We start from the raw sequence: 13,858 nt of genomic DNA, 5'->3' as shown, positions 1-13,858 counted from the left end.
CTACCCTACCCCTCTTGTTCCTAACCCTGGACAGCAACTAAGCTGTCCTGGGTCGATGGTGCCACCTGGTGGCTGGTGCTGGGAAGTGTCTGACCCCTCGTCACTTTCATCCTCCACTGTTCAGTCCCTGAAGAGGCTATGCCTTTCTTTCTGCCTATTTCGTCTCATAGATCAGTTAATTTTGCTACAAGCAATGTGTTTCTCACACATACCTTCTCTCACACCTTTTATCCTTCTTCCTTTCTCAATTTTTCTCAAATTACCTTAAGACATTCTCTTGTTCTCCCTCTCCCACAGTTTATTCTATCACAGGGATAAAATGCCCCGAGGAAGGACTAATACAAATGTTAATTTGTACTAATAAAAATGAAAACTGGAAATTTCAAAGTAAAATTAAACACATGCGGGCACACACACACCTCACCCCCACCCCCCAACCCTCCCACACACACACATGAGTCACCCAGAAACATTCCAGAAACACCCAGAAGCCCCTGTGGAATCAGAACAAAAATCTCCCCTTTCTCAACTGTCTTTTAGACCTGCTTTTCCTCAAATGCCAGGAGTCAAGATAAATACCAAACCCACTTCCTTATTTTATTTTGTTTCATTCCCAATCAACTGCATTGCTAGGTTTTCTTCCCATCAAAAATATGCCCCAGATGGGATCTCCAGGAGGCTGCAGGCTAGTACAGAGCTAAGCTGGATGGGGAGATGAGGCAGGGTTCTGAAACACTCACTCCGCAGGCTCTCGGGTGGCACGAGCTGGCTGCTGCTGGCACAGAAGAAAGCCTGCTGGAGGGAAATCAGACCTCAAGCCCTACCAACAGTCTGCTGGGAAGGGAAGAAGGCTCGGTAGCTCTGTCTTTCCATGGGAGCTCAACCTGGGATAGAAGCAAGAAGCACTACATACATATCCCAATCGGCTAGTGGAGGATTTCCAAAGCCCAGTGTGTCTTGTCACTCCCTCCTCAGCTCAAAGACCTGCCATGGCTCCCACTGTCTTAAGGAGCTAAGAACAGGAGAAATGACTGATGACACCTTTCTTTTAACTGAAACCACTTAACTGCTCTCCTTAACTACATGAGTGATAAGTAGGCAAGTTCACACTTTGCAGCAGCCTGAAGCAGAAATTTTCAAAGTGTAGTCCAGGGAGCCCTGCCAGGGTTGGAAGAAGGGGTCACCAAGATGCTTTCAGGTGATCTGTGAGGACAAAATTATTTTCATTGTTTTTTTATTTTACTTTAAGTTCTGGGATACACGTGCAGAACGTGCAGGTTTGTTACATAGGTATACATATGCCATAGTGGTTTGCTGCACCTGTTATTTTCATATTAATGCCAAGGTGTGATTTGCCTTCTTCACTCTCATTCTCTCACAAGTCTACAGTGGAGGTTTTCAGAAGCTGTAAGATGTGTTCCATCACAACGGAGTGAATACAGAAGCAGCTATGAGAGTCCAGCTGTTTTCTATTAAGCCAGACATTAAAGAGATCTGCAGAACTGTAAGCCAATGCCATTCATACTAAATTTTGAGTTTGGAAGATTTGGTTCTTTCTTATTTCAAAAATATTATTTATCTTACTTGTTTGTTACTGTTATTCTTAATAAATAAATATTTTAAACTTTCATCCATTTTAATTAACCCTCATAAACTAAAGCTCCTTGAAGTCCTTGATAATTTTTAAGAGTTTAAAGGGACCCAGGACCAAACATTTGAGAACTGCTGCTCTACAATAATGCCAAGAGGACCTGAGATGGAACCAGGAGAAACTCAGAATTTTGGTGCCAGAAAAAACCTCAGCAATTCCTTGATCTCCTGTTTTAGATGGAAAAACTAAGGCCCAGACAGAGAAAGGGACAGGAAGAAGGGACACAGCAGGGGCAGGGGTTTGAAGCCTTGTAAAGTCTCTGAACCACAGGCTGTGTAGCCGGGGATTAAACCATATTCCCAAGCCAGAGAGAAAGGACTGTGGGATTCTCTTCCCCACGGGGCAGCAGGCCATGCAGGGTGGAGGAAGCCAAGGCTATTTCACCTCAAGTTCCAGACTGCCTTGGCAGGGGACTGCCCACAGCAGATGAGACTGTATCCCCCTCCATCGGCCCCACCACTCTTGTACTTGTCGGCCCCCAAACTGATTCCCTGAACTGAGATCCCCACATGGCAGCACCCTGCTCTCTCCCATACCCCGAGGACTCTCCCGAACACCAGTACACCGCCCCATGGGAAAAGGAACTGGGGGTAAGAGGAGGGGGAGGGGCTAGGGCAAACCAGGTGCGCAAACAGAGAGGGTGGGGGTTCAGTGGCGTTGGCTCTCACGAGGGCTCTCGCTCACTGAATCAAAGTGAAACTTGGGGACCCAGGAGGGAGGAGGAACCGAAACCTGAGCCCCCACCCGTGGGACAGGCCCTGGGCACTAGGGAAAGGCCCCAGGAGCCCCTCCAATTGGCCACCTGGCCTCAGATGCCCTGCGTTACCACAGAGGCCTCCAGCAGTTGTCTATCTGGGTCTCAGCTGAGGTGCCCACGGCTACAAGATCAGGACGGAGATCACAGGGGAGAGTGGCCAGCCAGGCAGGGAGATGCAACCAGGTCCTCACCATCTCTGCCACTAACTGCCCCCCACATACCCTTGGGCCAAGCCTGCGCCCTCTGTGCCTGGACTACCCTACCTGCAGGGTGTAGAGCACATGACCTGCCAAGGAGTGCGGCTGCTTGGCCACTGCCCTAAGTTCTTGCCTCCGCTACCCTACCCACCTCTGGCCTGTGAGCCTGACTACCCACTTCCCTGACCACACACATACACGCACGCGCACTCGGTCCCACCGGCCAGTCCCAGGATCTGCCTCCCATTAGCTTTAGCTGCCACAGGCAGAGACTGAGCCAAACTGGTTTCTTTAGAGTTCATGCTAAGACTCCAGAAGCTCAAAGACCTTCAGGCCGAGAAAAACAGAGCACAAGTGCCGAGAGCAATTTGAGCGGGGAGCGTGTGAGAACTCGGGCCCAGCAGCCCCAGATGACTGTTGCATTGTGGGTTGCCAGGCTGCCAGCTGCCCCAGGGTTGCCAGATCTGATTTTTCTTCCCCAAAGAAGCCAGGCATCCATCCATACGTGAAATTTCCTGATTTTGCAATGTTGGTAACTAATTCAAAATCATCATCAATACAGGGCAAGCCAAGGAAAGCATGGCTGCCAGGCTGCCAATTCCCCCCCTGGGTTCTACGTGATGCCCCCACCACGACCACACCCCAGCAGAACCTTGGTCCTGACCCCTTCCTAGACAAAAAGAGAACTCAGGGAACAACCCACACCTCTACATGAGGGGACATCCAGGGAACAGCACACAGAGGGCCAGGGAGGGGACCTGCCCTTGGAAAGCCCCAGCAGACGCCAAGACAAAATAGTGGTAACCTCCTTCCTGCCCCCAAAGCCACACTGGGAAAAGGAGATGGAGAGCCTGCCTGGTCACCCATACTCCACACTGGACCCTAAAGAATCCTTGGGTCTCAGCCAGCTGTGAAGGACCAATGACCCAACACTGGAAATCCCCACAGGGGAGTGGGCTGGTTCCAGAAAGCCAGGCCAGGTCCAGGCTCAAGGACAGCATTCCAGGTGGCAGGCCCTGAGTGGGCAATGGCCTGGAGACAGGAAGCTGAGCCAACACACAGGGACTGGAGGCACAGGAGGAATGAGCAGGAGGAAAGGGAGGCCCACGAGGGAAGGGCAGGGGTTCTCTCAAGAACTGAGGTCAGTGCGGGGGGACGTGTGGGCAGCACCCCGTGGGGAGATAAGACTGATGGGGCTGGCTGTCAACAGTGGGGATGGTGGACGGCCCTGTGAGAATGGAGGAAAGGAGGGAGAGGAAAACTGAATTTATCACATCGAAAGGCAAGGGATGCCAAGGATTTTCCACGGAGCCATCCTCTCTCTCTAGGTTTTTTGGGGTTTACTGTGTGATCTGGGCAGACCGTCTCTCTTCTCTGAGCCTGTTTTCCCATGTGAATGACAGAGCGGGGCGTCTCAGGTGCTCTCCAAGGCCCTTCCAGCTCCCATGGGGGAGTCTCGAGGTCCAGGCTGGTGGCCCCAACAACCCCTCAGACGCCCAGCCCTCCCAGGCCCAGGGTGCTATCCTCTGCCCCCACCCTGGAGGCCTCCGCCCCTCTGTGCTCCCTGTGCCTCTCTTCAGGGAAAACTGGGGCCTGACCCTTTTCTTCTGCCATGAAGCAGGCTGGGAGACTCAGCGTCCTAAAGGCAAAGGAGGAGGAAAGTGAGTGGCCCTTCGTTCTGCAGCCGACACCTGGGGGCACTGTTGTTCAGCGTGGATGCCCTGGGCTCCCGGCTGCAGGCAATTGGCTTCTTCAGTACTATGGAATCGCTCCATGGCTCCACAGCTCCAAACAGGAAGGTGGTGGTGGGCGAACCAGCCAGTTCCAGCTGCCAACAGGACCGTAGCTAAAGCCTGCTGCCCTCTGCCACGACGGGCCTCACGTTCTCAAACACAGGCCTCTCCGTGGCCATCTACTCAGCATTGACTACAGCCAGGCCCTGGGGCCACACCCTTGGCAGCTGTCACTTCACTTCATTTTATTCTCACAGTAACCCACAAGGCTTGTGTCAACTCTATTCGCCAGATAACGAAATGGAGGTGCAGAGAGATTAAGCAACTTGCTACAAGAAGTCCTCAAACCATTTCATCCCTGCCCATGAGCCTGTGCCCTTGACTCAACACCTTACTTGAGGCTCTCCAGGGATCAGAGGTCTGTGAACTCTCAATCCCACAGGGGCTGCCTATTACTCCTGACTCAGGAATCATGAGCTTTTCCACACACCCATCCCTTCTGGGAGCTCTGAGAGGGCTCTCCCCACTTCCTGCTTCTGTTTTCTGCCCTTATCCCGGGAGCAGCAGACAGCATCTATGCATCCAGGGAAGGAAAAGGGTCCTAGGAGAGAAAAGACCAGGGCTTGCCCGTGTCAGAGGGGCCCAGGGGCCCAGCACAGTCTGTGAGCTTCTGAAACCCCTTCCCTCTGGCCATAGCTCCCGTGGAGCTCTGCTGGGCAGGGCTGAGGGGGTGTTCAGCCTGAAAGAGACAGGGGAAGAGGGGATTTGGGGAGAGACAGAGATAACAAGAGAGAAAGGAAATGGAATGAGCGAATGAGTGTGAGAGAAAGAGAAGAAGGAGAGGGAGAGAGACAGTGTGTGTGAAAGAGAGAGAGTATGTACGAAAAAGAAAGCTAGTGAGAGCTAGACCGGGAGACAGAAACAGACACAGAAGAAGGTTCAATAAACAGGAAATAAAGCCAAATAACATAGAATGAGATGCACCCCCAAAGACATGGGGAGAGACACAAAAACAGAGAGGAGACAGGCATCCCCAAAAAGGAAGTCATAATGGGAGCACCTGGCTAGATGCCCCCCAACAAACCTCCCGATGAGAGTCTCATCAGACTTGGCATCTTCCGGAAAGGACAGGCCACCTCTGGACCCTGGCTGCCCTTCCTGTGCCCTCCTCAGAAGGTAGTCCAGAGCCCAGAAGGCTGGAAACTCACTTGCAACGTACACTTACTGCCCAAAAAGAAACCTCTGGCCCCCACCGTCCACACTGGCTGGACAGGTCAACTTTCTGAACTGGTGAAAGGGATTCGCACTCCGCTGACCTCAGTGTGTTCGGGGCCTTTCAAACTCAGGGCCCTGTGAGTTATTGTGAGGGGGACAGGGAGGGGACCTAAGCGGGGAGAGCGGCGGAAGGAGGTCTCACTAGAGATCAAAAGCCCAGGAAGGAACCAAGGGTCTGAGGCTGCCCTTTCACCCATGGCCGCTATTCACAACCCTGCCTGCTTTGCCAAGTCTCTCCCTGCCACCACCTCCTCTGGGCCTTCCGGAGAGGGAGGTGCCGACTCAGCCTCCATTCCCCTCACGCAGCAGAATTCCTGAGCCATGCCACAGCTTCCTTGACGAAAGCTCTCAGTTCAGACCAACCAAGAGACAAAGCGACATCTCATAACTGGGCGGCACCCCAGCCTGACCCTCGGAGCCATCCCGCGGGCCTCCCGGGCATCCCTGTGAACCGGGGCTATGCTGAGAGGCTGCGCTGGGGATAGAAATGATTTGTGGCCCCTGCCCTGTCAAATCCACATGAGTGGCAGCCTCAGGGTCAGGCAGCAGAAGGGAAAGACAAGTGGGTGGATGCACTTGCAGACACAGTACTGGCACAGAAGCATTGGCCACCCAGGCTAGAACAGGCCTGCCTCAAAAGTCACGGAGTCCTAACCAGAATGTCCTCCTTGACTCTTCTGCTCCTCATTTGTCCAGCCCCTGCTCACACCTCTGATGATGGAGAGCTCACTACCTTTCTAAGATAAAGCTTCCATTCTTGGCCCAGCCTGGCTGCTTCTGAAAGCCGTATGTTGCATTCAGCCATAATATGCCTCCTGCAGCTCCCTTTAACCAGCCCCAGCTCTTCCTCCAGAGGCCACAGAGATCTTACCTGTTGCTGCAGAACAGTTCATCTGAGACTTGGACATAGTGGCCATATCCCCGAGTCTGGTCTTGGAGGCAGACATCCTAGGAAGAACTCTAGAATCTCTGTACTGAAAGGGCCCTTTGCAATCCACTGGCCTAACAATATTCTAGTTTGTTTGTTTGTCTTTGCTCCAGAACTCTACTCGGAGCTTTCTATGGAAGCCCAAAATACCAAACAAAAGCACCCTTGACTGAGGATAGTAGAGGTCCCTCCACTTACCCTCGTTACTAATTGTGAACCCTCTAAAGGAATGTGACTGATCCACTCTACCAAGGAGCACTTACTGAGCACCTACTATGTGCCAAGCACTTGTATTAGAGCTGTGTTGTCCAACACAGCAGCCACTAGTCCTATGTAGCTACTGTGCACTTGAAATGTGGCCAGTACAATCGAGGAGCTAATTTTTTTATTTGATTTGATTTTAATTTTAATTTTAAAATAGAAGCAGTGTAAAATATTTGTCCCACTAAACACAGCTTTATTGTTTTGGTAGGACTACATCTAACTTTAACTGTCAAATGTGTACCATCCAAATTGAGATGTACTACATGTGTAAAATACATACCAGATTTCAAAAACTTGGCAGCAAAAATAAGAGAAAATATAGCATCAAATTTTTTATATGATGACATGTTGAAATGATGATATTTGGGGTATACTGGATTAAATAAAATATATTATTAAAATTAATTCCACTTGTTTCTTTTTACTCTTTTTAATGTAGTTACTAAATCATTTAAAATTACACATGTGGCTTGCATTCTACTTCTGTTGGATAGTGCAGGGCTAGTCACTTTCACGTTATCTTTTTATCTGAAACACTCAGCGGAGTGAATGTTTCTTGAGTATCTGAGACAAATAGCTCAAAACTATCTCCCTAAATGCTTCTAGACTAAATGTTCGAAAGCCTCCATCAAAGTCTAAGCCACCCACATCTGTCTACCTCTCTCCCTTTCCAAATCCTGCCGTGCTGGTCCTCTCCCTGCACATGCTCACCAGAGTCCCAGACTTGGCACAATCTCTTTTGCCTTTGATTGGAATGCCCTCTCCTCCCTCTACCCAGCTCTCAAATGCCACCTCCTGTGAGGAGCCCCCAAGTTCCTTTTGGTCAAAACTGGCCCTCCCTGCCTTACTCTTTCCCCCGGTGTCACCTCACCCACTGCCCTGCTCATCAGAGGAATTTCAGCTTGCCAGTCTTGCTCGCGAGCTCACCCTCTGTGATTGGAGCCTATCACCCGTTCACCTCTGCCGAGATCTGGGCAGGAGCGTGGCCCCAGGAAATGCCCTCAGGGCAAAACTCAAGTCTAAGCTGGAGATGACTGTGAACCAGGCAGCAGAGTAAGCAACTCCACCTTGCAAAGCCTCAGTCACCTCATCTGAAAAATGGGCAAGGACCCTCAGCTGTTTTCCTCTTAGCTCTGGATTGCCTCTCTTAACCCATGATTCTTCTCTCAGGCTGCTGATGGTACCGCACTGGAGGCCAGAACCCTCACAAATCCATGGTTTGCAGCCTCCATGGGCCAGCCGGCCAGTGTGCCTGAAATATCCCTGTTTCCCCAATGGCTGCTTCTTACTTTCTCTGCTCTCCTCCAACCTCTCGCCTTCAGGTCTCACTTCTCTCTCCACGTCCAATCTGCTAATCATGCCCTTCTGATTGAAACTCTTCCCCATACCGGCCCCAGGCTCTGCCCAGCCCCAGACTGCTCTGCCTCCAAAGTGCATCTCTGAAAGGGCTGAGGGGCAACAGGTAGCTGGAAAATACCAGGGAACTGAGGCCTCAGGGGCACTCCAGCTCCTCCTGACTCCCCAGTCCATACCAGCTGTATGGCTGTGTAGCCTCCATCACCTCCCCTAGTAAAATGGAAGTGACAGTCTCTGCCTCTTTACCTCCCCCTAGGGCCACTGCAGGAGGCCAGAGAGATACAGAGAGAGGATAGGAAAGATCAGAAGGGGGCACTTATGCAATACCCCCGACAGACACTTCCCTGGTGTGAGCCCAGCCATTGCTGCCCACCCCTGGGATCAAACGTGCATACTTTCAGTGGTGTGGGGCAGGAGTTAGGGGGAGGCTCTGGTTGATTGGGTTTGTCCCCCACTCTTTCCACTCCTATAAGCTTCCAGGACCATCAAGTCATTCTCCCTTCTACCACAGACCACCGACTGGACTGCCGCCCAAGTCTTCCTGAGGATCAAGACTCTACCATATATATCAGAACTGGAAAGATTTCAAAGATCACCCAGGCCAGGAACAGTGGCTCATGCCTGTAATCCCAACACTTTGGGAGGCCTAAGCAGGCAGATCACTTGAGGTCAGGAGTCCAGGACGAGCCTAGGCAACATATCAAAACATCATGTCTATTTATTAAGAAAAAACTTTAATTAAAAAATAAAAAAGATCATCCAATACCACATCTGATTCTTGATACTCTGTTTGGCAGCCTGACAAGTGGCCACTTAGTCTCTGCTTACATATCCCCAGAGATAGGGCACTCATTACCTCCTGAGGAATCTCCTTTTATCCTAGGCCATTCTTATACGTGCAACTTGGTTCTTTTTAAACTGAGGTGAAATCACCTCTGCATCGGCCACACACTTTAAGGCCATGCAATGAGATCGCATTCCTTCCTCCTTCCTTGTCAGCCCTCCAAATACTTGAAGGCAGCAATCCAGTCTCGCTTATTCTGCTCTTCTTTGTGCCAAAATATCCCTAGAGCCTTGAGGTGTTCCCAGATGCTGTATCAGATCCCTCTTCACCCAGGACACAATCCCATTTGTCACTGGGCTGCAGTCCTCCTCCAGGAATGATCTGAGTAGTACGGAGTAGTCAAGACCAACACCACCCACATTCTGACCACGATATACCTTGTAAAGGAGCTTGAGGGGCAAAACCATGACTGCTGGTCAGACTGCAAGCCAATATAGCACTCTAAAAACAAAGTAAAATAATGCCCCCAGGCCAGAACCTGTCTGTTTGGGGGTAAACATCAAACTAGCTTTTCTCTTTCCCCAAAAATCTCCGCCTGGATCCCTCAGCCTCTGGGGGAGTCTCACACAATCTGTCCCTCCACTGTGAACAAATACATCCAGGCCCCAGCTTAGGCACATCTGCTGCGAGTCCAGGTGACAATGGGAGAAAAGATGACACCATCAACCTCATAAAACAACAGAGATGGCAGGCCCACTGCCTCCTGCAGCAACACAGCACTGCAGCCTACTGAGTTGAAGACTTCTGACATCTGCTCAGGAGCCGCAGGAGCAGAAGAGAGAGGCAAGGCAGGTTCCAAAAGCCGCCAATCTTCCCCACACACCCCCACGGTTCCAAACCAAGGCCACCGGCTCTGCTTCTGCACTGCTGGCAACACACAGACCACATGCCAATCCACGGCTGGGCCGACTCAATTTTCTAGTTACAGATCTTAAGTACTTAGGCATGTGCTCACGAGAACACACATCCCTTACACGGAGCTGAGAAAGGGAATTGTGCTGAGGAACAGAATAATTGAATCAAGATTTCTGTCACGCTGCTCTCCGGCCCTAGACCACAGCTCTGGCTTTTTTTTTTTTTTTTTTTTTTCTTTTTTTCTTTTCCTGACTAAGGTTTTACAGGCTCCCAGGGGGTCTTTTCTCCTCTCAAACCCGTTAATGTCAGCCAGTACTGGCAGCCCATGCAGAGGAAAGGAGCCCCGGTTAAGGTGTCCGGTGTCCAGGACGGAGGTGGCTGGCTCTGGAGGCCCAGGCACCACACGGCCAGGCCCGTGGAGGGGCTGAGAAAAACCAACCGGGAAGATTGTCATCTTTGTAATCCCCCCCAACACCCCCGCACTCCTTCCTTCCAGACCCAAGGGCAAGGATGAGATGATTATTAATTTCCTCAGCACCGCCCCCCAACACCATCATCAGGGCTGAAGGCCTTCTCTGTCTGCTGAGACGTGTGCAGGGCCTTTCAGGGAACCCACCCCTCCGCCCTCCCCACGTGTACCCCTCTCACGGCTTGGCCAGCCCCCTCTCTCTGGTCCAAAGCTCCCCCACAAAGTGGACTTGGGTGTGGAGCCCAGCACACCCTGCCCTCGGGCCGCCTATCTGCACGCACATGGGGTCTTCTTAAAGGCCAAAGCTCAGGCCACAAGGGCTCTGCCAGGCCCGCTGCTTCTATCCAAGGGGTGACCATGGAGGAGGCCAGCAAGAATGCCACAGTCTCACCCTGCTGCCTGTCTGTCTTGCGGAGGGCTCAGCCCTTTCCCGTGTTCAGGGAAGGGACAGCGTGCGGGCCGGGGGACTCGCTCCTCTGCAGGTAAGGGGGGTGCTCACGGGCACCTCTGCTGCTACCCGCCGGAAATAGACCCCGTGGAGCGCATCCCCGACGGGGCTGCGCAGGCCTCTCTTACCTTCGTCTCTCTTGCGCTTGTTGGTGTCGGCGCTGGGCGACGTGATGCCCAGGATGCCGCTGATGGAGTACGACGAGCCGGCCGAATCCGTGCTCACCGAGGACACCTGCGTCACGGAGCCAGTGGACACTGCGCGGAGAAAGACGGGCGGTCAGGGCCGCAGAGGGCTGAAGGCGGCGGGCCGGCTGTCACAGCACGAGGGGCTGGGGGCGGCTGGGAGGGAGCGAGTGCGGGGTGGGCAGGGGGCGCTGAGGACCCTCGCCCTGCGGAGGCGGCCACACCTGAGCCACGAGCGCAGGCCTCGGGCGGGCCGTGTGCCCCAGTTCTCTGCGATGGGGGGAGAAAGGGAGGGGTGGGCACTGAGGAGGACTGACCCCTGCAGAAAGGAACACGGGGACACGGGGACAGGAAGGGCATTCGCTCAAATTCTAGCCTATCCATGGATGCAGGAAGCAGGGGATGGAGAGGAGAAAGAGGGGAGCCGGGGCCCACCAACAGTCAGTGCTAAAACAAAACAAAAAAAACCTGAACTACTCATTAGGCATTCCATCACCTGCCTGCACACCCAACCTTGCGTGCAAGCACAACTACCTGAGCACAAACTCACGCGCACAGCTAACAAACTCCAAACCGCAGAGTGCCCCTTCTTTTTATAGTTTTCTCGCTGCCTTTTCTCCTTCCAGTTTCCCCGGATTTGATTTTAATATTAATTATGACAATAACAATAACTAATATTTTCTGAGAACTTATTCTGTGCCAGGCATTGAGGCATTATCTCATTGAATTCTGAGAACAATCTTAGAAGCTAGGAAATGTGATGATCCTATTGGAAAGGTAAAACTCAGAGAAGATAAGTGGCTCACCCAGGATCATACAGCTAATAAGAGGCAGAGTGCCTGGTGCCGGGGCTCGCCTGTAATCCTAGCACTTTGGAAGGCAGATGTGGGAGGATCACTTGAGCTCAGGAGTTCAAGACCAGCATGGCCAACATAGCAAGACCTACAAAAAACTTTTAAAAAAATTATCCAGGTGTGGTGGCACAAGCCTATAGTCCCAGCTACTTGGGAGGCTGAGGCAAGAGGATCACTTGAGCCCAGGAAGTCGCGGTTGTAGCGAGCTATGATTGCGCCACTGTACTCCAGCCTGGGCAGCAGAGCAAGACCCTGTCTCAAAAATAAAAATAAAAAACAAAAGAGACAGAGTGGTGATTTGAACCCAGAGACTAAAGCCTCAACCCCTATAACTAATCTGCTTCTCACTAATAAACAATGACGAGCAATAATATACTTCACATGAATGCAGTACGTCTCATTTGATGGTTGCAACAGCCCAGAGTGCTATTATTTATCCCCATTTATCAAATGAGGAAACTGAGGCTCCACAGGGAAAGTGATTCAAAGTCATCTAGCTAATAAACAGCAGCACCAGAACTTAGCTTTGGGTTTACTTACTTAAAGTCTAGATTTCCCCTGCCCAGAAACAGGGGCAGTGGTTGGTGACTTATTGTGACTGAAGCTAGGTCTCAAAATTCCTAAGAATAAGAATTGGATGGGAGGCGGGGGGCAACTTTTGTGCAAGTTTCACATTAACTTCTGGCCCCAGATTCCCAGGGAGAGACCAGTCCATCAGCAGGGGCCTCTCCAGCTGTACAGCTGAATTGCCATTTCTGGGCTGTGGGAATTCTTTTTTGGTTCATTAAAACCTACAGATCAATCTCAGACACACTTCCTTGGGCTATAACCAGCTGGAGGCAAGTGGAGCCACCTTTGACTCTTAAGAGTAGGAAATCACTAGAAATGGTAGTGACTGCCTGAGAAGCCCTTCACGGCTTCCCTTTGGAGCAGATCCAGCTCCTGGCTCCTACAAACCTAGAGGGAGCCATGCCTTTCTTCTCACATTTCAGTTTGATCTTACATCTTCCTTAAGAGACACAGAAGCAGAAATTGTTAACTTCTCTTTTTCTTCACCAGAAGAAACTCCTTAAAATAGATTTATGCAAATCCCACAACCTTTTCTGTATTAACATGTGAAAAACAGAGGAAGAAAGAAGATCCCATGTCACTTGGTACTTTAAACAACAACCACCGTATATAACCAAGGCTCACCATGTTGCTGGCAGAGCCCATGACATTCGTTTTGGTGTTTTGTGATTGCTCTAGGCTCAAAAGACCCAGATTCCACTTCTGGCTCCACCACTTACTGGCAACATGACCTAGGGCTAGTTATTTCATCTCTGTAAGTTTCAGTTTCCTCAATCCTCGGTAAGTTTGTGAACTCTAAAGGGCTATATGTATGTGAGATGTAGTTTAATTTAAAAATTTCTGGGACAGAACAAAACATGCTGCTGACCTACAGTAGAATTATTCTTCTAAACCAAATGAAAGAATATTAGCAGTTATACCTATTTGATTTTCAGTGCTATGGGACCTGAAATAGTTGGTCAGCTACAAGTGAAATCTCAGCCACAAACATTCCCCCAGGAAGCCTTCCTTCACCCTCGTCACCCTAGCCCAGCAGAGCTGGTGGTTCCTTCCCTTCTGCCCCTACAGCACCCATCCCTTCTTCTTGAGCTTCATCTCTGTCTTGCAAACTTCTCTTCATTATATTCCCCCTTTACCTTGAGAATGGGGATTTTGTCTTCCCTTTCTTATAGGCTTGGCCTCTGATGCCAAGGTCTGCACGGCAGGGACCTAGCAGACACTTTCTGAAGGGATTACTAAATGAGGAATTATTTCATGGCAGGGAGGAAATCTGTCTTACCTTTATCCAAAGAGCCAATCATGGAGGATCAGAGGCCTCAGTGAGCACCTGGTTAGTGCCCCTCCACCCACAAATAAGGAAACTGAGGCTCAGGGAGGTGAGAGAACTTTCGCATTTTACTGGATGAGTTAATGACAGAGTTGGAACTAGACTAGAGGCCAGGCCTCTGCCCATTCCCCATCACTGTGTGAGT

At 51.0% G+C, this 13,858-nt stretch overlaps 1 protein-coding gene across 8 annotated transcripts in view; it reads right to left on the bottom strand.

Moving 5' to 3' along the window:
* Window positions 1-13,858, bottom strand: part of PAX5 (paired box 5) — a 204,471-nt gene that overhangs the window by 161,795 nt on the left and 28,818 nt on the right. For 6 of the 8 annotated variants that reach the window (XM_054501474.2, XM_054501476.2, XM_054501475.2 and 3 more), the window contains one exon: window positions 10,906-11,034. The exons of the other annotated variants lie outside the window; for them this stretch is intronic. In XM_054501474.2, coding sequence (XP_054357449.1) covers window positions 10,906-11,034 — 129 coding nt within the window. The remainder of the gene's footprint in view (window positions 1-10,905; window positions 11,035-13,858) is intronic. 8 annotated transcript variants of the gene reach the window in all.

Source organism: Pongo pygmaeus, chromosome 13 (genome assembly GCF_028885625.2).
Source record: "Pongo pygmaeus isolate AG05252 chromosome 13, NHGRI_mPonPyg2-v2.0_pri, whole genome shotgun sequence".
NCBI lineage: Eukaryota > Metazoa > Chordata > Mammalia > Primates > Hominidae > Pongo > Pongo pygmaeus.
This window is presented reverse-complemented; position numbering and strand designations above follow the sequence as displayed.